This window comes from Copadichromis virginalis, linkage group LG1 (assembly GCF_057382275.1).
Source record: "Copadichromis virginalis isolate Kocher_CV1m ecotype Utaka linkage group LG1, C_Virginalis_male_GT1.1, whole genome shotgun sequence".
NCBI classification, from domain to species: domain Eukaryota; kingdom Metazoa; phylum Chordata; class Actinopteri; order Cichliformes; family Cichlidae; genus Copadichromis; species Copadichromis virginalis.
Window position 1 is genome coordinate 38,804,506 of NC_140618.1, and position 24,792 is coordinate 38,829,297.

The 24,792-nt window shown below is 42.6% G+C and overlaps 1 protein-coding gene across 1 annotated transcript; it reads right to left on the reverse strand.

Moving 5' to 3' along the window:
• Positions 1–3,628: 3,628 nt before the first annotated feature.
• On the reverse strand, positions 3,629–24,545 carry LOC146719231 (uncharacterized). The gene is made up of 6 exons (XM_085460830.1): positions 24,383–24,545; positions 23,994–24,145; positions 23,756–23,951; positions 21,925–23,681; positions 21,628–21,686; positions 3,629–3,824 (listed from the first exon to the last, which is right to left on the reverse strand). The coding sequence occupies exons 1-6, from the start codon at positions 24,543–24,545 to the stop codon at positions 3,629–3,631; spliced, it is 2,523 nt and encodes an 840-aa protein (XP_085316956.1).
• Positions 24,546–24,792: the final 247 nt, after the last annotated feature.

Here is a 24,792-nt window from a genome sequence, read left to right on the forward strand (position 1 = left end):
TCACCTGCACAAGTGCCGAGGTAGGTCTCCCTGCAGGATTGGTTTTCCCTTCATGGGGAGCAGCGCTGGGCTGTTTAAATCACGGACAAACAGTATCCCACATTCTTGATTCTTAGTTCACAAACACTTGTTGTAATGACTAACTACTCCTGACATGTTGGAGATGTTAGCTCTTTATACAGTAAAGTTACAGCGGGATACAAATAATATCAGGCTGATCCTGCCACGATTTGTCCCGCGGTTCAAATCATGGACAAACAGCATCCCAGAGCTGTTTATGTTTTTAAACCCATTTTGCACAGAGAGGCATTTTGGGATTTGATTGCAATGTTGAATATTATTACACAGGAAAAAAAAACAGCTACACGTAAAATAATCACACCGTGACGCCTCTGCCTTTGTAAATGGAGGGACAGTAACTGTGTGTGTGTATGTAAATGTGTAAAACCTGCAGATAGTCAGATTAACAGTATTTCGTCTCTATCTGCCATTCTGCAATTCATCTCGTGTAAACAATAATGTGGCGCACAGCGTGACGTGAATAAAGGCACATACCTTTGATGTTGCGTGACGAACTCTGTATTCCTCGTCCACACGTAAACACAAAAAATAAGTTTCTAAAAAATCGCCGTTTTCGGTGATTCGAAACGCCGTTTACGTGTGGACGAAACAGCTGCGTTTTCAAATATACCCGTGTAGGTGTGGACGCAGCGTAAAAGAGTCAGTAGTTTATTTTATTACTACCTGTAATTTATTGCAGATTACTTGTATTTGCTTAATTGTTTACTAAATGTTTGAGGTGTGAAATAAACCGCAATGGAGCAAAATATGGGCGTGTGTGGTTGGAGGATGTGTTTGTGCGTGTGCGTGAACATTTTTCTTGTAAAACAAAGGGGGGCCTAGCAAAAAAAGTTTGGGAACCACTGGGTTAACTGGTGATACTAAATTGCCCATCAGTGGGAATGTAAGTGTGAATGCTGGTTGGTCTCCATGTGACAGATTGGCAACCTGTACCACCCTGCCTCTCGCCCAATGACAGCTGGGGTAGACTCTTGCCCTGTGACCCAATCTGTACTGTGGAGCAGTATCTGTGGAAACTGTGAAACAGCTGTGCTTGGATCAGGTCAACATACACTCAGCTTGAGCATCACTTTGGGTTTGGTGCTTCCACTCCAAGCTTTGTGTTGGCATGTCATTGCAGGCCCTTGGAGTAATCTGAGGGCAGATTTAGTAATTAAACATGCTGCATTTGCAAACATGTTCCTACTTAAATGGATAAGTTGTACTACAGTTGTATTACAATGTCAACACAACGATGTGTTTACCTGAAGTCAGAATAAGTATTCTACCAAGAGTTGTCGGTTACAACCGAGCAGACGGGATCAGAGAGTGATTAATCTATAAACCCGAATAATAGAAGGTTAGAAGAGTTTTTTCTGTTTGTTTCTGGAAACAGTGAAGCAGTTCAAATCAATCAGGACCTCTCAGTGGTCCTGATTGATTTGAACTGCTTGGAAATCATGGTGGAAATCAATATGTTGAATGTATAATTTCCAACTCTTCTGTTAGAAATTGTTGAAGACTGCGCCTCTTCTTGGGACAAATCTCACACACAGGAAAGCTGTGTTATAACCAGTGTTGCAGAGTGTGATGCATTACAAAGTAATGTTTCACTCAAAGCACATGACATTTTTCAGTAATTACATTATATTTACAATTTTGTTGTCACGTTACAAAAGTTCTTCAGTGACTGAGATGCTGGATGGATAGAAAGAAAAAAAAATCAAACACACATGAGCTACAATAAGCTGATTTCAGTTTGCGTGTGGGAGGAGGTCGATGGTGGAGTGGCCTACAGTGGACATTACCTTTAGTTTTATCACACAAAGTGGCAAGAGCACAATGATAGAGGGGAAAATACCTCCAGGACATAAACAATAGTGATGTGTCGGTCGCGAACGAAACGGCTCTTAGAGCCGGATGTTTGACGTGAGCCGGCTCCTTATCAAGAGCCGTTTTTTTTTTTTTTTCTCTCTCGCACTTTTCCCGCTTCACTCCGCACGTGAGCCTCGTGCTTTGCTCTGAGCAGAGGGGCGAGGGGCGATAGTTACACTGGCAGTAGCACAGGAACAGAGCGGGAGGGAGAGAGAGAGAAAGAGAGCCAGGGACAACAACGTCACATTAGAAAGGTATAGTAATCATCCACAACTATTTTCAGTTGTGGATGATAAAGGATTCAGAAAGTTTATTCATGCAGGTCCATATGACAGAGAATGTGCATCTTCTTTTTGTTTTCATATTTTAATTTATATTTAATTGTGTTGTGGTTTGCAGTGTTTTGTGTTGTTTCATTTTAAATTTGTTTAAAAGGAAAAAGCTGAAAATTTAAATAGTTAAAAGTTGAAATGTGAATAGTTGTTTTTTGTATTATATGATTTATTTATTACATTTTCTGTGGAGTGAATGAATAAAAGTATATTTACGGTGGCCCCTAGAGACAAAACACGTACAAACTCCAAAACACGTACAAAACACAACAGAAGTGCTCCAGGATGCTAGGGCGCAGTGTTGAGCTTTTGTTATCTAGAGGCTACACAAGCCAGCAAGTAGTGGTGTGCGATACTGCATATTTTGGTATCGATTCGATACCAAGTAAATACGGGCCAGTATCGCCGATACCAATACCGATACTTTTCAATAAATAAGATGGATGCCTCATTGAATTGCTAAATCGCAATTAATTTTCATGACCTTAAGTGTTTTTTGTGATTTTTCCTTTTGTATTATTAATTACTTAAAACCCAGGACATAATTAGGAGAAATAATTTATTTATAATTAAATAAAAAATGCTTTATTATTGTGGCGGTCGCTCGGGGTGAGCTGGAGGCTGGCGCGCCAGCGGGACCTGCCAAGCTGGAGATGGAGGTCGAGGTGCGCGTGGATCCTGCCAGACGGCGGCATGCTGTCCGCTTCGGCACGCAGGCTGCATGCCTGCGTGCTGGTGTTATGCCAAAAAGTCATTGTCTGCCAAAAACTGATTGCTTGTATTTAAACTGCTAGTAACTTGTTGGGCTATAATATGTGAAACATATGTCAAATGCATCCCTCATGGATGTCATAAAGTCATCTTGAGCCACAAACAACATTTGTGTAACAAGGTAGAAGCCGTAATCAGTTTTTGGCAGTGACTTTTATATAACCTTTATTTATGCAGTTAAAAAAACAAATCTCATTAACATTAAAAATCTCTTTTGTAAGAGTAAGTTGGCCAAGAGGACAGCAGAAATGGCAGCAAATATTACGACAGTTCTGCAAAAATATTTTAAGTGGCGATAAAGGACTGGTTGGTTATATTGTAAGTGCAATAACACAGAGTTGTAAAGATACTTGAAAAACAGATATTTTTTTAAATTCTATATATAACCCCTTTGTAAACCCTTTTCACCGAAGTGTATTTACCAACATACGTAAAGATATTACACATAAAAAATACATGGAAACATTGGAAATCAGTTTTTGGCAGGCAATCACTTTCTTGCACAACACCGGCCGTCTGCCCAGCTGCCTCTGAGCCCCGGCTCACTTCCACTCCGGCTCCGCCGCCTCTGCTTGCCATATGGGTGGCCATCAGGCCAGCTCCCGGGCTTCCGCTGGAGGCACGGGCGACCGCCAGAGTGGACACTTCCCCATCGCTGGGGCGCCGATGGTCCGGGCCGATTCCCGCCCCTGCTCGCGGGGTGGGGTGAAGCGGGCGATGGGGGTATGTGGCAGGGCGTGTTCTGCGATGCCGCTGCCAGCAGGAGAGCTGCAGCCGTTGAATGTACTGTTACAGCAGCAACCGTGTGATTATTGTAAGAATTTTTTTTTAAAATCTTAAGTGCACACAAACCAGTAAACAAATAAAAACAAATACTGTTGATAAACTATAATACAAAAATTACAATTAAAATTCTCATCAATAAAAACAATGTGTCAGCGCAACACCAAAACATAAGGGGGGGGAGTGTGCCTGCTCTCCGCTGACACAGGAGCGGCGAGTCCAGCGACCTGGCTGTTTTATTTTTGCCGAAAGCACAGCATAGCAAACAAGCAGAACTCAAAGTAAAGAATCGATCTAACCAGGCTAGTATCGATCCGATATCGATCCCGACTTGGGCTCGATACTATCGATATTTGGATCGATCCGCCCACCACTACCAGCAAGTACCAACGACCGGATTTGGTGTGTGGTAGTAACAGGTAAATGAACATTTTAAAAAAAAAATCATTTGACTATATATGAGTGCTTGTGTATAAATACACAACCAATACACATATGTTTTCAATTGTGTAATTGAAAGAGCCGGTTCTCTAAAAAGAGTCGGAAATCCCATCACTAATAAACAACCACATCATGCTGCTAACACAACTTTGGCTCTTTGCAAACGTTCGCACAGACAGCATGCTAATGCAAAGCTAGCCAAACACCTTCAGTGACGTTAAAGCTGAGTGAATGTTGAGCCCAGCAGAGCCTGAACTTCAGCAGGTAACAAAGGCAGTGATGAGCAGTCAGGTGACGGCTTTGAAGTCTCTCTTGGCTGGCTTTTATCTTTGCTTTGTGGTCATACTTAAACATAAAATAAGATCCTGTGTGTCTTCATCATAATAAGGATTTATAAGGTTGATATTGTTAACAGGGAATTTTGTGACGGTGTGTTTCAGGTCATTTTGCTTTTGTAACGAGATGTAATGCAGTAATGTAGCAAGCAGTGTTGGGTAAGTTACTTTAAATTAGTAACTTAATTACATTACTAGTTACTTCCATCAAAAGTAACTCAGTTACTTCAAGTTACTCGTTACTTTCAAAGTAACTAGTTACTAGGGAAAGTAACTTTGGTTTTACTTAGACTTCTCTTGTTAATGTGTTGCTAACTGGATACCCAGCAAGACTGCCAGTCTTTTAGCTTGCTTACTTGCCACAAGTGCACTGTGCCCCGCCTACCAAAGGAAAAAATAATGTGCATATTTCCACGAGAGAAATCCCACACCTGGACCGTCGTTGACCGCCGCCACGATTCTAGCCTACGTTACAGCGTCATGTGCGCTTTTTACATCCAACACAAAAACTGCAGTCGTGGTGCTTTCGATTGTACTCAGAACTCTGAAATTCTGCCTTCTGAATAGGAAGATGTAGGTAACACCAGACTGCAGATGAGCTGCATACAGGGCTGGACTGGGACAAAAAAATTGTCCCGGGCATTTTGACTAGAGACCGGCCCACCATTATAGCAAAAATCATAAAGCCTTTGAATGAAAACAAACACTGTTGTGACAGTGTTGTACACTGTTCTGATGGTATATATGCATCAATCTATCAATCGTTTGTTGTAAGACTCAGATAATTATTTATTAAAAGCTAGACATTTTAAATGAGAATAAGAAAGTATTTCTTTGTGCCCCCCTCTCCTTGTTAATGCCCTACATGCCCCCCTGGCAACACTTTGCTAGATCCGCCCCTGCACAGTTACCAGCTGTCAGCTACTTAGAAAAGGATCCTGGGGTTATTTGTCTCTCAGAAACAGTTCATAACTTCCCTTCAACTCATTCATGTCACCTAAAAGGTAAACCTGTTTCTCCATCACCTGTTCAGCTCTGATGATTCAGTAAGGACATTGCCTGGTTTCATCTTCATATTTCCCACTCACCAGATATACAAACCGATATCATGACCAGCAGCTTTTACAGCTGTGGCTCCAGCAAACATCAGCTGATACTAGAAAGTAATATTAAATAAATTCTAACAACAGCTGATCAAGCTTAAACGTGCTGCTGTTGTTTAACGCGACATCCGCTGGTTTCCTCTTTCTGGCGCAAAGTAGACGATAAATAAACAAGAGAGAAAAGCCGATCAGCTGATCATTGATCAGTTTCATGATTAAACTAGCAACAGGAGAGGGAGGGTGAGAGGATGAGAGAAGAAGAGGCAGCTGTGCAGCAAAGACACAGAATAACTGCAGCTTTGTGTCTTTTTCATTGTAGCTAAAGTCCGGGACAAACTGTTCCTTTTCACCTCAATACGAAACGCGTAATAATTTCTCTGAATACGAGGCGATTCCGTTTTTTTCCGGACGGTTGGCAACTCTAATAATTAACCTTATGAACAAAATAAAGTTCAACATTAGTAACATAGCACCCACCCAGCTGTATAGAAACTCCGTCATGCTAGCTAGCACGCAGTACGAAAAAGGCAACACAACAAAAATAAACTCCAACTAAACTTGGTTTATATCTGACCCAGATAGACTGCAGGTCATAACGTCTTACCTGAAGTTCAGTTCACCTGACACTCGGACGGGTGGCCGCTTCGGGTCTCTCCTCTTGCCTCCCTTTTCCTTCATCCACCTGCTGGCTTCCACCACTTGCTAATGTTACTGAATCTGTGGAAGCTCCGCGATAGCCACCACACGAAGTAACGAATAACGAGCCTATTTAAATCCCAGTAACGAGTAACGCGTTCCTGATTTTGGCATAATAACTAGTTACCGTGCTCGTTACCACAATAATAACATAGTTACTGTAACGCGTTACTTAATAATGCGTTAGTCCCAACACTGGTAGCAAGGGTGGTAAAAAAAAAAAGTACTTTCTCCCTTGAGTAATTAAGTAAAGTATTGCATTACTTTTAAGAAAAATAATGTGTAATACATTACTTTTTTTGAGTCTGTGAAGGTTCTCAGTCATCCAGGTCATCGTAGTCTAAGGAGGTTGGAAAGAAAAGCGTCTGAACTTCTTTAAGTTTCCTTAAAGATGTTTCACCTCTCAGCAGAGAAGCTTTTTTAGTCCTAGGAGCAAGTGGTGAAGAGTCACAGATTTTAACCAACATGGGAGTGTCCCTAAGAGGGTCGTGGACCCACTATTGATCAACTGCCTATTCACATGAGCCAAGGTGTGAAAAGGGCTGCAGGTAACAATCAGCCAAGGTTTCGGGTGAGCTCATTGTGAGACCTAGCCCCAACCAAGCATGTGACTTACTGAGATCAAAAGACCCAGAATGTGAGTGGGAGGTAAGGCATCTGGGAAGGATCTCAGAACTGGATTATAGATGGCAGACAGTTGGTGTCGTAAGCCACCGCCCAGTAGCGGTTTTTGATACGGGCGAGACGGGCAGTTGCCCGGGGCGGCATCGTGGAGGGGGCGGCATCATGGGCATTTTTTTTTGCTCGCACCCATGTTGCATTGCATTTGCATAGGCACCTATCTGTTTTCTATCGCCGATTTGTGGGGATGAGCTCCATTTGCAAGGTGCGCCTGCCGCTTGCCACACAGGGAGGAGAGGGGTGGGGCGGCTGGGGACTCTCTGGCTGACTGGAGTGCCTTCTAATAACCAGCTTGCGAAATCAAAGAAACAAACGTAAAAGCAACAGACATCATGATATAAACTTTGAAATTTGCATCGATGTGTATTCTGTCACACACACACCCATATATGCGGGCAGTGAGCTGAAGGCCCTCGGTGCGCCTGCCGCTGCTGTGCTGAAGTCCAAACCCATTATGTCACAATTAATTTTCCTGGGTTGTGCGAAATCGCAGAAAAAAAAACATACAAACTGAGTCTGCGCACTAATGTGTAGGGCTGTTAGTTTATGTTGTGATTCTCAGGTTGGGGGATGGGTCTTGATACTGGAGGGCAAAATAAACATGGCTATGGACAAGAACTAGCTGACGTAGGAAAACAGAAAAATCCTTACACTATTAGGCTACATTTTTTAGGAAAGTTACTTACTGTAATGTATCTTACTGTAATTACAGAGTAATGAATGACTTTCAAACACTGATAGTGTGGTAGCATATTCAATAAAATGCTTGTTATACATATAATTCTGAATATTTGATAAATTAGCCAAATTATATTCTTGTTTTAATTATGAAAATGATGCAGGCATGTATCAGAGTTTTATATTGGTTTTCTCTTCAGGGGCACTTCTGAAATATTTTGGAGCGCCCTTTGCAACTGCCACTGCCCAAGATGAGCAGCCATCCACCTCTTCAGCCACATAGCCATAATTCTAGATTGCACTCCAGATATTAGCCACACTGAACAGCTGTCAGGTTTGAATTGGATTGTGTCATTACAAGAGAAGCCCCATGTTGAGGAGTATTTCATGGGTCTTTTGGAAGCTGATGAATCCACAGGGAAGCATTTCACATCCATGATTTTAAACAGGCTAGAAGAGCTGAAAATTCCCTTTGAGGACTGCAGAGGTCAGTCATATGACAATGGGGCCAACATGAGGGGAAAAAACAAGGGCATTCAAGCCAGGCTCCTGGAACTGAATCCTAGAGCTCTTTTTGTTCCCCGTGGAGCTCATACACTGAATTTGTTCTGGCTGATGCTGCAAAGGGATCTATTCGTGCCACAAGTTACTTTGGGATTTTGCAAAAACTTTACAATTTGTTTTCAGCCTCCACTCAGAGGTGGGCCATCCTGAAAAAACATGCTAACATTACACTGAAGATGTGGTCTGAAACAAGGTGGGAAAGTAAGATCAACAACGTTGAGCCCCTAAGGTACCAAGCATCTGCAGTGAGGGAGGCTTTGATTGAGGTGAGAGACCACACCAAAGACTCAGTCATAACGATTGAGGCCCAGTCTTTGTCTGAGGAGGTGGGATCATACAGATTCAGCATTTGTACAGTGGTGTGGTATGACATCCTGAACCAAATCCACCATGTGAGCAAGCTCATGCAGTCTCCCAACATGCATGTGGATGTAGCAGTCAATCTCTTCAAAAACACAGAAAGAGTTCTCCACAACTACAGAGCAACAGGCTTTTCAGGTGCACAAATGTCAGCCAAGGATATGTGTGAGGACATGAACATAGAGGCTGTTCTGCAACAGAAAAGACTGAGATCTACAAAGCGGCACATTTCTTATGAGTCATTTGCTGAGCCATTGAGTGATGCCCTAAAGAAGCTGGAGGTGACCTTTTTTAATGTTGTTGCTGATGCTGCAGTGTCTTCCATCCAAGAGACATTCACCACTTTGGAAAATGTGGGAGAGAAATTTGGAGTACTGACACATTTTCCAAATTTCTCAAATGATGAGCAGTGAACAGTGTAAAGCCCTCAGCGCTACTTTGCTTTTTCAGGACCAAGCAGACGTGAATGCCAGAGAGCTTGCACAGAAGATTAAGAATTTTCCTGACTTACCGTCAAAATCTATGACCTCTTTTGAGCTCCTGAACTTTGTGCATGGCAATGATCTCTCAGAAATTTACCTAAATTTGTGGACTGCTCTGAGAGTTACTTACTAGTTGCAGTTACTCTACCTGTAACTGTGGCTTCAGCAGAGAGGAGCTTTTCAAAGCTGAAACTTATAAAAACATATCTCAGGTCCACTATGGCTCAGGAACACCTCACTGGCCTTGCCATCATCAGCATCAATCATGCAATTACTGACCAGATTTCATATGATGATATTATTGAGGACTTTGCATCAAGGAAGGCAAGAAAGATTAGGATTTAGATGACAATTATCTCATATCAGTGTGTGTTGTGTGAAGTGCAAACATGATAAATGTGCAATTAGGAATGCCTATTTGTATCTGCCTTTTACACTTAATATAATAACTGTGATATGCATGTCTTATTTTGACTTCTTTTTTATATTTAAAGTGCTTTTTTCCCAATATATGTAAGTTGTTATGTTTGTTAATGTGTGAGATAAATATTGGTTAAATTCAGCATGGTTCCAACAAAAGTTTTTACAATAAAATATGTTAACCTAAAATCCTTAATAGAGATTGACAGACCACGTGACTTTTGCACATTGCATGCCGGGAACTCGTGGCAAAACAATCCAAGTACCGCATCAAATGCAAGCATTTGCAGCATCGCAAAACGTTCATTCTCCGGTTCCAAAACCTTCTTGGTTTTTCTTTGCCCCCCAAAAAAGGTATGTACAAAACGAAGGAGAACAATGCCGGTCTGTACAAAGACAGACTCGACGAAAAGGCAAAGAAAAGACACGAGGAAAAAAATCAAAGGAGTGAAAGGGTTAGACCCTTACGAGCACACAGAGTGGACAAAAGACGTTAGCGTGCTGCCAAACTTTCACCGCGCTCATATTTATAATTATACGGTTCTTGGAGTGAGTGCATACACTCATGAAGTTTAGTAACTTCAGGTCACTGCAACAAGCCCAGGTACCGACGGATGGGTGCAGGACCTTGAAATGCACCGTGTGGAACGAAAGACCATCGTACGTATCATAAGTTTACCAGTCTCACAAATCGTCTTCATAAATACACATTCGTTAACCGTTTATTAATAGGACCTTTGAGCTCAACGGTAATTAATTAGTAGTGGAAATAATTTCTGGTTCGCATTACAGAAATATAGCAGTGACAATAATATTGTATGCTGTAATCGTACTGGGCAATTAGTGATACAAAACAACAGTTTTATCCTGTGAATAAAAGTATATGTTTTTGTCAATGTACCATAATAACAGAAGCGCTGCCACTGCCACCGCCTCTGTTCAAACATGGTCGTTCACAGTGGACATAGATGCTTCTTTCACTCCTCTTTCAAACCATCTGTCTTCTCCATCCAAAATGTGAACATTGTTATCCTCAAAGAGTGAGCTTTGACCTTTAGATGCAGATGGACAGTCTTGTCCTGTGGAAGTTGTAACGTCGGGTTGTGTTTAGTGGTTGAGAGGAGGCGGTAAAAACACTTAGCAGGATAGTCAAAAGAATACACATTCTTTGGGAATTCCACAGCGTGTTCTTTAATACACCTTTTCTTCATCAACCATATAAGCCCGGTTGAACGGCTGCAGCTTAACAAACATAGTGCACAGTGTTCGTACAACCCATAATGTTGCAAAAAAAGGTGTCTGGAGGGGTAAAACATAAAATCCGTCCGTCGTCATGCACTAGCGTGCAAGCACATGTCCACACAAGCACCGAGAGGGCAGTGGCACATACCGATGACAACATTAACCCTCGACTTGGGCTGTCTTAAAGAGACACCACACCATTGTAACTGTTACAAGGTGGCTCTTCTATGTTGTGCCATGTGTTTATGAAGTGGCTGTTTGGCCTCTCCTAGTGAGGTCTGAGCATTCCTCGCTACACTGCACATCATACACCACGTTGTTAAGTTTGTGTTTGGGAGTTTCGTCCTCTGAGTGTGTGGCTGAGTCTGAAGCACACCTGGATGTCGTGCTTGGAAAAGACTCTCCTGAGTTTCTCTGATGAAACTGCTACATAAAGGATGACAATGTTGTCCCGTTTGTCCCAAGTTAATGTCTGACCTACTTTTCTGTGCATCTCTGTTGATTTGATGGAAGCCTAATTGTGATAACCACATCTAATCAAATCTATGTGTAACAGGTGACATTTAAATGTGGAGAAGAAGAGCATGAAGCATCATTTACCGTCAGATTCTTTGCATTCATTTGGTTTCCTTTTCACTGTGTTCATCCTAGGGAACATCTGCCATCAGTCTAAACATAAGCCTAAATGCTCACATTTAGTTACTTTGTGTGTCCTGCATTGGGGTCCTCTCCTCACCATTATTCCTGACAATACGCTATTTCAGTGCAATTTGCAGTAAATTCCATAAATTGTGAATAAATAATTTTTGTATGATTCCTTTAAATATTATTATCCCCATATTTTGCAGCCAGGGCTTTAGACCTGTTCCTTCATCCTGGAAAGTGCATCATAAAGAACAGGTATGAGCTAACAGCTTTACAGCAGTATTTTTATTACAGTGCTGTAGTAAAAAGTAATGTGATTATAGGAATCCTGGATGGATAGAAAAACAGCAGGGACAAAGTGATTTGAGTAGATACATAGTAACAGAATGAAGGTATCAATTTATCTTGGATAAACCGTTTCTACAAAGTAATCTCTGCAAGTTTATACAAAATGTCATCATAACCTGGCCGAGACCCCTTAAGGACACCTATCCATGCTTTTTGTGGAAATGCTGGCTTGAGACATTTCAAGGGAATTTTCACTTTAACATCCTCTACTTCAATTCTGCATGCATGTGTGTGTCTCTCCACTGTACAACATCCACCTCACTGACAGAGAGAAGTACCTTTTGTTCCACCTCTACAGTCCCCAATTACAGTAATCTTTTCCTCGGCTAATCCTGCAGCACACAACTTTGAAGTGGAGCGCTTCATTGAACATCAAAGTTGTCTTCTCACTCCTCTGCTCACGCCACTCACAGAAACTCTGTAATATAATGAGAGAACAAAGCATTAAGTGATGGCTTGAGGAGCCTTCACAAAGAAAATACACACCTTTTTCCAGGACTTTAAGTGTTCAGCCTGTTATTACTAAACACCAAACAAAGTTGCTGCACTCTGGTGACACTCTGCACCCTAAAAAATGCTGGATTAAAAATGACCCAATTTGTAACCCAACACTGGGTCAAATATGGTTCGAGCCAGTGCTGAGTTGTTTCAGCTTAACAGAGTTGGGTTACTGGTTTGACCCAGCACACTGGGTTAGGATAGTATCCAAAAATTGGGTCGAAACTTAGAACCCATCACAAGGGTTATATTACCATTAATGTTTGGGTTAAAATTTCTACTTGGTATAAAATTCAGCTCATAAAAACTAGATTCAAAGCAGATTTTCTCAAACAATATTTTTATTGCCATATGATACATAGACAGCAATGAAAGTAAAATGCAAGTAACAAAAACGTATATAATGTCACGGTTCTGGGTCCGTTGGACCCAGTATTTTGAGTTTATTATGTTTTGGTTTATTTTTGCATTATGGATTGTTTTCTGATGTTCTGGTGCTTTGTTTATTATTATCATTATGGATCTGTTTCTGTTATTCTTGGTGAGGGATCAGTTCTTAGGTTTTGGGTTCTCATGTGTATTGCAGTTTCTGTTCAGTGTCTAGTCTGTCTCTCAGTGTCATGTCTGCATCTGGTTTAGTAAGTCTTGTTTCCTGTCTTATTGTGAAAGTCTTTGTCTTATGTTAGTGTGTGCAGCTTAGCTCCCCCATCTCGTTAGCCCTGATCTCCCCCAGCTGTGTCTCCCTTCTGTGGCCCATTCCCTCATTACTACCCTGTGTATTTAAGCCCTGTGTTTTCCCATGCTCGGTGTCGCGTCGTACCCTCAGATTATGCCTGTGTGTTTTTTGGTTTCTGTATTCACGTCACTTCACGTTTGGTTCTCATGTCAGCAATAAAGCTGAGGTTTTGATTTACAATTCTGTGTTCGAGTCCTGCGCTTGGATCCTCTCCGCCTGCCCGCACACAGAGCCCTCACATATAATTCATTATATTATATGGTAAATGGCCTGCATTTGTATAGCGCTTTTCTAGTCCATAGGACCCCAAAGCGCTTTACACTACATTCAGTCATCCACCCATTCACACACACATTCACACACTGGCGATAGCAAGCTACATTGTAGCCACAGCTGCCCTGGGGCGCACTGACAGAGGCGAGGCTGCCGGACACAGGCGCCACTGGGCCCTCTGACTATTATATCCATTACTTCAAATCAATCTTTGGTTACAGCACATGTACATGTTAATACACATGAAGATATGCTATGTAAAGCTGGCTCTGTTTTTAGAACAAATTACATGTAAAAACTCTTAACTTTTAAAAAAACTGATGAATTGATGATTTTTTTTCAGTGCTTAACATACATCAACACTTTGGAAAAGTGAGAGGGCTCACAGCTAAATGAGCCCTCATTCATGTGATCATATTTGAGTCATGTTCTGGGATTCATCTATTCCTGGGACAGACGACAGTGTGAAGGAATTCCCAAACCTGGGTGCATGACTTTGCTGGGCGCAAACAAAAAATGCTTTGAAGCAGCCATCAACAGACCTTAGATTGCTGCAAAAACAGAAACGAATCTATCTTCTAGTACCAGCAAAATGAACATTTTCTTGGGGTTCTTTGATCCTTTGGTGCTGAATTCCTCTTCCTGATAGAACAAAGCCTTTTCCTGACATTGTGTAGACACTCCTCCAGAAATCCACTTGCTGGCCTATGAGTTCTGCAAGGGCTGAACCACACGTCCTATAATTTTTAAACAAAATAAAAGGGTCAGCAAAGCAAGATTTCAAAGATTATTTGCAGTTGTTTGGTTAACGTTAAGTTGTCTGTAATCCTGGAGCGGTGAGCTCCAACACTGTGCCTGACATTTGCTCAGAGAGGACAACAATGAAGCAGACCAGTCTGTGGTTGTGAATGCTTGCAGTTAATTGTTAGGAGATGGACTAAGCCAAGGTCAAGTATCATGTTTCACACACTTTATACAGTCACAAGGTTGTACAAACCTTTTTGCCAACTTTGCAATAGATTTAAACAAATGTTATTATTTATGCATCTATAGTGTGCATATGACTGAGTGACATATAATGTGCATACATGTTTTAAAGATATGGAAATTGAGTACATACAAACTGCATATTTATTTTTCTAATCACAATGACACTCAGTATACTGATTGAAAAACTGACCAGTATTCGGGTTTTTTAATTGTTGTTGTGTGTATCCACTGAAGTGTAGATATTTATATATCCTGTGCCACGACAGTCCTTTAGACATGGAAACTGACCTGCTATTGATGATGCCAAAATTGCCTTTATTCCTGAAGTTGGGCTGCAAGAAAAAACAGTTGCACTTAATACAGTTTCATAAACAAAAACTTTACATTTCTGTAGATTTCTCTTAAAATAAACAAATACAAAGAGCAGAAGCTTTGGAAAAAAAAAGAAATCAAGCATTTTTGACTGATCCTCTTTGTTTTCATCACCCTGTGCACACACTATAGGAGCTGCCACTGGAGTCATTTTACTCGGGCCAGCACAGCGCCCTGACGCTAAATGTAGCCACAGTGAAAATGCCACACACACACACACACCACCAACAACAAAAACCTTAACTGATTTAGTTTATGTACAAGAAATAAGAAATCCATAGTGCTCCATTAAGTGTAAAATAAGTATCTGGACCCTCCATCCTTCATGTACGGATATGTGCTGGTGTTCCTCAAGACTGGCAACCAAAGATCCCCCTCAGGTGAACCTCACAGATGTTCTAAAGTTAAATAATTAAAGTTAAAACATATATAATGTTAATTTTATAATAATTGAATATACTTGTGATGGCTGCAGTTACAGCCACACGGTGGTAAAATCTACCAAACATCAGTCTTACAATAGAGGGTTAACCACAACATTACACTTACATTTTTCTTTCTTTAAATATAGGATTTAATTTACAGGGTAATAACGAATTGGTTTTGGTTTAGAATGAATTTACTTATACAATCATGTAATACTGTATTCTAAAATAAGTGCGCACATTTTAGTTTACACTGTTATGTATGTCTGATTTAATCTTTCTTTGTTTTCTGAGTTACCTCAGTGGCAGCTGCTCCCAGTCCCTGGTTGATGAGCTAAAAGGTTGAAAAGGGGCCGAGTTTTGTGTGTTCTACGCCTTTCTGTGTTTTTGTTGGCTGATCAGCCACTGTTTAAGTTTCCCCTTTGTCTCGTTTAGGTAGGTTAGTTTGTTTGAGTTAGTAGTATTGTTTGTTGCCAGGTTTTGAGAAGAGTTCGGTTACTTTGACCTCTTTTATGGGCCCAAGATTTTGAATTCTCTGTATAATCTAACCAAGTTTGTTTTAGGGTCAAATAAAAAAAATTTTTTCACTTTAACCTGTGCCTGACGTTCCTTCACTGCTCGGTCCGTCACAATACTCAAAAGTTAGCGAGGATAACATTTCTCATTTTTAATTTTCATTAAAGTGAATGTACATAGATATAAGCAAGCCTGATTGCACAGCTTGTGTATCCGGGACCGATCATTCGGACAATTAAGTCGGTGACTTTCGTCTGTGAAGTAATGACAGGCTGCTTTCACCCAGGGTGATAGAGTAGCTAGCACGGCCTCCATCTAAGTGAAGAGCAGATTAGCTGTATACTGAGTAGGGTCCGAGTGCAACTTAGCCTTGTGTGTTGACTAAGAACCAAATGGCTTAATACAAACGATATTTAGAAGGCAGTAAATTAGTGTTTTTTATTTTACTTTGATTACACGTAAACTTCGGAGTGGTGGACCTTAAAGCTACCGAGGTCTCATGGTGAGGATCGAAGATGGTGGCTAAATATTGGTGGTGGCAGTATAAATGCTCACATATGTTGCTGTTGCCATCACGTTTTCATTAGTAGCAAGCTAGTGTTAAGGGTTCAAATATTGAGGAGGGATACAGGAGGGATTCAAAATCACAACACTGGTCCAGGAGAGTCGGTCAAACGATGATTTTAATGAACACACGTGTGGGAGATGAACACTGTACGCAGACAGCATCGATCTCACGCGAACAATACACAATCAGTTGTTTTTATACCTTCAGGGTATTGTTTATGACGCCCCCTCATGCGCCAAGCAGATACAATACATGCATAAGTTTCAAAACCACAAATGTTCTGGTGACGACTTTTGACACAGTGAAAAGAACATCACCTCCATCTCCATGCCAGGTGCCTTTCCTGTAGCCCATCTCGCTCTCGCTTCTCCAAAACCTCAGGGCATGCTCTGCAACAAAAACTGTCAATTTTGCAGACTCAAAATGCAGTTGCAAGAAAAATATGTCTGAACTCTTACCTAGAAATGAATCTACCTAAGATGTGTGTGTATATGGCGCACAACCAGACAGAGTCCACTCTCATATGTGCAACAATCTACTAAAACTATATATGTAATATATTGAATAAATGCTGTAAATGAATGCCACTACTCAAAGCTTAATATTAAGATTATAAATGAATAAAAGATAACAATGAATAACCTGGTTATTCAAATAGCCTTATCCAGACAGCTCCTCAAAATAACCACCAAAAAATGCACACTTTACAGAGGATACAAAGACATTTCAGAAGTACACTTCCTGACTTATTCTGAGTCATCTGTTACCAAGCAAACTCAAACGCAGCAGGTTGCTGAATACACTCAGGCCTTTATTCAGGCCTGTTTCTAGATTATATGTGATATATGTATTGTAAGCGTGTATGCAATCCTTCCATAGCTCTAAGCCACTTTGCTCAAAAGATCGGCCGGACATCGCGCCGGACGAAGCTTCTGACCATCAATTAACTGACCGAGCTTCAGCTCTTTCATAAGCACCAAAATGCAATGTGTATAAAATGATTACAGTTGCTCCTGCAATGAAAGATTATTGTATGATTATGATACCACCTGTAATACAGACTTTAATGTAATTTTAACAGCTTCAATAAATGCTTTAACGCAATGCTTGTTACGTGGTTCTAATGCAATGATAATACTGATAATAAAATAGCAGTAAAATAACTTGTTTAATCCCACACTAGCTAAGCGCAGGGATGCACGTGCCCTTTGCGCGGTCTAGTGAACGAGGGGAAAAAAGGGTCAAAGTATTAGCGCAATCTATCTTTAAAAATTGTTTTCCCACAAATGCAACACCCAATCTCATGCTTTCTTCGTTCTATATACAGTGATCTCTAAATAGTTTGTCAAACAGAGCAGCCTCAGCCTCAGCCTCGTTTCAAATAATAACTTTAAAAGATGATATCAAGCATTTTTAAGTAGAACTAGCGTTCTTCATCACAAGCTAGCTGGCGTTATCTGTTAATAGACCTTTAATGAGTAGGTAAAGTTCTAGAATAAACCAATAAATTATCAACCCTATGATTTTCAAACTGTTAGAATTCACTTTTTACTTTTACTTTTTATTTCATACTAGAAGAGTCCAGTGATATCTGATCAGGACACATCTCAGCTGAAAACGGCAGTTTGTGAAGAATGATGTGGCTTCTTCTGAGGCTTATCTTCGGCCCATCAATTTGGTAAAATTTTGACCTAATATTTTATCAAAGCTGCCCAACCTATGACCCAACATAATTAGTCAAGCTGTGGAGTGAATTGAAGAACCCTGCACATCACCTACCCAACTCGTGAGTCATGACTTTTGAACCAGTAACCCAGCTTACGAACCTATGGCTTTTACCCAGAAGTTGAGTTATGAAAATAACCAGCATTTTTTAGGGCGTACGAATTCCTAAACAGATTTTGAGAGAAAACTTTTAAAATCAAGATTTCAGGGCAAGTTAGGCTACAGCCTACTTTATTCAATGGTCGAACGCTGCACTGAGGTCTAGCAAGACAAGCACAGAGATGAGTCCACTGTCAGAGGCCATAAGAAGATCATTTGTAACCTTCACTAAAGCTGTTTCTGTGCTGTGATGAGCTCTGAAACCTGACTGAAACTCTTCAAATAAACCTCTGCAGATGATCTGTTAGCTGTTTGACAACTACTCTCTCAAGGATGATTGATATGAAGGTTGGAGATTGGCCTATAATTAGCTAAGACTGCTGGGTCTAGAGATGCTTTTTAAGTAAAGGTTTAACTACAGCCACCTTGAAGGCCTGTGGTACATAGCCGATTATTAGAGATGGGTTGATATTTAAGACTGAAGCATTAAGTAATGGTAGGACTTTAATTTACCACTTTAATTTTGAAAATATTTCAAGGAAAAACTGAAGAACAATGCCAGATGCTCTCGAGAGCACGAGGTGGAAATAATAACCCTCATCGTATAGAAAAGTTGGCCGGTCAAAAGGCTCCAAAATATTACATGGTGCACAGTCTGAAGACAAAAAAAGAGATAACGTCTCAGTTTTCTTCATTTACATGAAGAAACTTGGATAAAAGGTTTCTGAAAACCCCACACCTTGGAAGGAGTTTACAAAAATATCTAAACTGATCTAAGTTGCTGACTGCATGTAGACAAAAGGGCAAAATGCATTTTTGGCATGTGGACAGGGCCCTTTAACTTTAAGACTTAGTGCCTGTGTAACGGAGCGAAGGTGATTTTATTTCCACAGTGTCGTTTTTTTAAAGGAAGGAAACCTTCCTCCAAACGGACAGAGCAGTGGAGCCGCCAAGGGAAAGCACACGATTAAAAAACTGTATAATTAAAATATAATTTATTATATTTAAATAGTTAAAAATGCAAAATGAATTAAAACAACCTTGGCCAAGGGGTAACACAATAAAAAGCAATAAAACACAACATTAAAAGTCCAGTGGCATCCGCCACGATATAAAAGTCACAAAGAACTAAAAAAGTCCAGCGAAGTGATGTAAAAGGGAAACCCAGCGGAGTCCTCGCCTTCCTCCCCGCATTCCGCGTCCTGGTACGCTGAAGAAAGGGAGGGAGCGGCAGTCACTATTCTTTTCGGCAATTTTCATTCAATAAAAGGGGCTAAGTCGAAGACTTACCCCGGGTGGGCAGAGCTCTCAACTCCGCCGGCCGCTTCTTTAAAACTGCAAATCGGCACCAGCTGTCTCGCCGCCTCTGCTCTCCCGCAGTGCACAAGCTGGGCTCTCGTTACTACTGCCGTCCGCCTGTTCGCTCCGCGTCCCTAGTCGCTGGTGCTGTCCGTCCTCCTCGAACGCCAAGCTCCAACCCTCTTATGTGTCACTCAGCACTCTGTAAATTACACTGCCTTTCCTCTCAGGTGTGTCCAATTAGTAAAAATGGGGAAAGGCGGAGTCTCTCCAGGACAATTTGACGGTATAACCAAAACATGCAATCTAAATAAAACACTGCACAAAATATAACCAGTACATGCAATATAAAAATATAAATAAGTACACTTCACATTAAAATACAGCACAGCAAAACAACATCCGTCCTTCCCTGGATGACATCCCCCCACACTGAAATATTAGCAGTCCCTGCTAATGCTCCATCTCCCTATAACGCTCTGGTGGAATCCCACGCGTGGTCCTAATGGACCGTCTAAGGGACATACCTGAATCACTCTGGTGAGGTGACACACAGTCAGTAAGGGGTAAAAACCCATAAAACACTGGCGCTGGGAAATCCGAAGGGCCTGTGGTCGGCTCCTCCGTAGGAGGGGTAAAGTCTGTTTGAGGAGCAATGCACACTTTTAAGGCATTCCTATGTAAAGTTTGTATATTACCCCCCTTTTCTGGTTTGACCTTATACACTAAGCCCGTATCTCCCACCTGTTCCAACACCACATATGGCTCAGGAGACCACCAGGAGCACAGTTTTCCTTTGCCCTGTCTGTTTCGGTCACGTACCCAGACTCTCTCTCCGGGCAACAATGGGAGGGTACAGCCTCTTTTCTCATACTGGCTTTTGTGTTGGGAGGCCGCACTATACATCCTCTGCCCAGCCAAACGGTAAGCTAGGGAGAGTTTCTGTTGATGAGAATACACCCACTCACTTACATCCTGCCTCGCCTGCTGGGGGGCCACGCCTAACACCACGTCCACAGGAAGTCGCAAGTGTCGACCAAACATCAAATAGGCAGGCGCATAACCTGTGGAACTATGGATAGTATTATTATAAGCATGAACGAGTTCCGGCAGATTTCCTACCCACTGGCTCTGCCTAACTGATTCTAGGGAGCGGAGCATGTTCAATAGGGTCTGATTGAAACGTTCTACACTACCATTCCCTGCAGGGTGGTAAGGTGTCGTACGGCTTTTGGCTATACCATAGGTATCACAAAGCTGTTTCATTAATGCAGATTCGAAATTAGACCCACGGTCGGAGTGGAGTCGGCCTGGGCAACCAAACGGCTGTATCACATACTTCCACAAAGCCTTTACTGTAGTCTCTGCTGTTTGGTTTATTGTAGGGATAGCCCAAGCGAACCGCGTAAACAGATCAGTCACCACAAGTATGTTTTGATAAGTGTCAGTTGGTCGGCCTAAGGACAGAAAATCCATGCCTACAACCTCCAAAGGGTATGAGACTGAAATAGGGTGCAGTGGAGCCCTAGGTTCTACCCTCTCCTTTTGTAGACTACAGGGGACACAACCCAGATGAAACTGACGTACCTGCGCTTCCATGTTAACCCAGTAGAACCGCTGCCGTATCCGAGAGAGGGTTCGATCTACCCCCGCATGGGCAGCAGCCTCATGGATCTTCCGCCACACCTCATGGCACCTGGAACTAGGACACACAACTTGATGACGAGTCTCCTGGGTATATTCGTCCGACACTTTACGGCACAATACTCCGTCTTTAATAAAAAGTCTTTTTTGCTGCTGTAGGAGTCGCCGCACACCATGCGACAATGCCTGACGTTCTGACTTTGTAGGTGCGACCTGAGCTTCCAGAAGTTGTTTTACCACTTGAATATCCGGATCGTGAACTTGTGCTTCTGCCCAGTCACTCCCCTCTACCTCACAGGTCAATTCAATGGCTGCTGAAGTGACTCCATGCTCTGATCCAGCCCCCTCCAGGTGCTCTGCTGGGACAGTGGGGAATCGAGAAAGGGCATCAGCATTAATATTGCTCTTACCCGAACGATACTTGATCTCGTAGTCGAAAGAGGCCAGCTGGGCAACCCAACGTTGTTCTACTGCGCCCAAGCGAGCAGTCTGTAAATGGGCCACAGGGTTATTATCAGTATACACAACGAATCGTGCACCAGTCAGATAGTCTTTAAACTTTTCGGTAACCGCCCACTTAAGGGCTAACAGCTCCAACTTGAAAGAACTATAGTTTGCGTCATTCTGTTCCGTGTGGTGTAAACTTCTGCTGGCGTACGCTATTACCCTTTCTTGGCCCTCTTGAACCTGCGCCAGAACGGCTCCCAGCCCGCGGCCACTGGCATCTGTATACACAATAAAGGGAAGAGAGTAATCTGCGTATGCCAAAACAGGTGCCTGCGTTAAAGCTGCTTTGAGGGCCTCAAATGCCGTTTGACATTCTGGGGACCACTGTACTTTACGACGGTCTGTTCTCTTGTTCACAGGGACCCCTGTCAATAATGCATTTAAAGGGTGTGCGATTTGAGCAAAACCGGACACAAAACGTCTGTAGTAACCAGCCAGGCCCAAAAAGGATCTGACCTGTCTGATGGTATCAGGGACCGGCCAATCCATCACCGCAGAAATCTTATCCGGGTCTGGTCTTACACCATACTTATCCACTACATGCCCCAGAAATTTCACCTCTTGTTGCAGGAACTCGCACTTGTTCGGCTGTAACTTCAACCCATGACGCCACAGCCTCTGAAACACTTCATCTAGATGCTGTAAATGAGACGAAAAGTCAGGTGAATAAATGATAATGTCGTCTAAGTACACCAATAAAGACTCGGCAATCTGTCCACTCAAACAGTGCTGCATCAGGCGCTGAAATGTAGCGGGTGCATTGCACAGACCAAACGGCATCCGCTCGAACTCAAACAACCCAACTGGGGTCGTAAAAGCAGTCTTTTCTCTGTCCGTCGGGTCCATTTGGACCTGCCAGTATCCACTGGCTAAGTCCAGGGTGGAAAACCACTTCGCTCGAGTAAGGCTTGTCAATGTCTCTTCTATTCGTGGCAAGGGGAAAGCATCTTTATGCGTCACCGCATTCAATTTTCTGTAGTCCACACAGAACCTCCAGGCGCCATCCTTTTTTCTCACCAAAACAATGGGTCCAGCCCATGGGCTACAGCTTTCCCGGATAACTCCCTTTGCCATCATATCTACCAAGAGACTCCTCATTTCCTTATACATTGCGGGGGGCAAAGGACGATACCTCTCTCTAATGGGAGCTGCATCACCTGTGGGGATACAATGATGCACCAGGTCAGTCCTCCCGAAATCTTCGTCATCTTTAGAGAACACCTTCTCCCATTTAAGCAATAAAGCACGTAGCTCGCCCTGTTGCAGTTCAGACAGGTCAGGTCTTTCAATCAGTTTATTCATCTCCTCAGGTAATCTCTCCTCCTCCGTGGGGGCGCCACTATCGACCAGAGCCACCTCCACCACACCGTCCGTCCCAAGGGACAGGCTCAGGTCCTGTGAGCCATGTACGTCAGCTTCATCCACGCAGGATAGCTTTCCCAGTTTCTGGTAGCGACCTATAAAAAGAGGATAGGGGTGTGGGTTACAAATCCTCACTGGCACTCTCCCGGCCCTTACCATGACAAGGGTTCTCGCCACCCCCACATCAGGGGTTTCAGGCAGTGCCTCCACCAAGGCACAATAATCTGTTCCTTGCGGACCCGTCTGAGTCCGGCCCCACACCATTATTTCACTCCTCGGGGGAACTTTAATTTTGCGTCGGCCAGCTAGCCGTACATACCCCACCATTCCGTCCTCCACTGTACTTGCTTCTATCCGTCTGCATGTTGCGAAGGCAGTCCTCCAGGCCTGTTGATTCGTTAACTGCTGTGGGGCAGGAGTAGTCTTTTCCGGCCACTTAAATACATTCCAACAGGCAGTCACAACATTCATACCAATAATCAGTGGGTGAGTGCAATGGTCATCTTTTACCACCACAACCCCGCGTCCAGGAACCTTAACACCTTCTATTTCCATGTCCAGGACAGCATAGGTGGTATAGGGAATTTCCAGACCATTGGCGGCTCTCAGCCTAAAGGCGGTTGGAGTTTTCTCAAGCCTAGCCTGGGAAAAATACTCATTAAACAGACTCTCCTGTATCAAAGTCACTTGTGACCCGGTATCCAACAAGCCTTGAAGCTCCACCCCTTCGATCACTATCTTCACTGTTGGACACTGCCCAATAAATGTTTCTGTGGCCCTTAATTCCTTAGGTGAACCAAAAAACCCCGCCCCTCGGACCTCAGCAGCAGGGTCATCTAGTTTAAACTTGGCTGGGAAGACATGGAGGTCTGGCAAAACCTAGCTATATGTCCTGCTTGTTTACACCTCCGACAGATAGGCCGACCTTGTGCATCCCAGCTAGCATTTGATTGTCGCGGTCTTCTCCTAAACTGAGGTGCAGGCGGAAGAGTAGCTACAGCTGGCTGAGTGGAGCCTCTAATTTCCCTTACTAGCTCTTGTGCCAATCCTTTAATTTGTGCCTTAACATCCTCCAGTATCTCCTGTTTTAACACCTGCCTCCAATCTTCTTTCTGTTCAACCTTAAAAGGAGCATGAGACTTATTTACAGACAGGCAGGTTACCTCAGACTGGGGCTGTACATGTTCTGAGTCTAGGAGCAGTGCCTCCTGGCGTATGGCAGCAAAATCTTGGTCTGGATTACGCCGCACATAGACCTTCAGTGCCTGACTTACAGGGCCCTCCCGCAATCCTAGCAACAATTGATCTCGCAGGGCTGCATCAGAGGGGACATTATCTGGATCATGCTTTCGCAACCTACAGTATAATTCTCTTAACCGCAAGATAAATGAAGATACGGTTTCACTTGAGTTCTGAGTGCAACTAAAAAACTGTGACCTAAGAACTGGGGTGGGGACACGATCACCATATAAAGAGTCTAAAAAAGAAAAGATTTTTTGTACTTGGTCTCTTTCACTGGTTTCAAGAACACTGACCTGACGTTTAGCCTCACCTGCTAGCGCTCCCAACACAATAGCAACTTTCCTCACTTCAGGCAAGTCCTGAGATCCCAGCAGCCCCCGCATCTGCTCCTTCCACTCCTGATATTGCACATCCTGATCAGGCCCTTTAAACTTCGGCAGCCACGGGGCTCCGGGATATACAGGCATCATCATATTTGCTATTCCCCTGGCTAACCCAACTGCTCTTGGCTCCGTATCCTATGTCGACAACGCCAATTATGTAACGGAGCGAAGGTGATTTTATTTCCACAGTGTCGTTTTTTTAAAGGAAGGAAACCTTCCTCCAAACGGACAGAGCAGTGGAGCCGCCAAGGGAAAGCACACGATTAAAAAACTGTATAATTAAAATATAATTTATTATATTTAAATAGTTAAAAATGCAAAATGAATTAAAACAACC

Bases quoted from the DNA above. Each gene is read 5' to 3' on its own strand.
- LOC146719231 (XM_085460830.1), bottom strand. From the start codon at position 24,545: ATGATGATGCCTGTATATCCCGGAGCCCCGTGGCTGCCGAAGTTTAAA. The intron at 24,146-24,382 runs GTGAGGCTAAAC...CCTCTGATGCAG, and splicing joins TGTGTTGGGAGCGCTAGCAG to CCCTGCGAGATCAATTGTTG. The intron at 21,687-21,924 runs GTCAGATCCTTT...TTGTGTATACAG, and splicing joins TCCCTGATACCATCAGACAG to ATGCCAGTGGCCGCGGGCTG.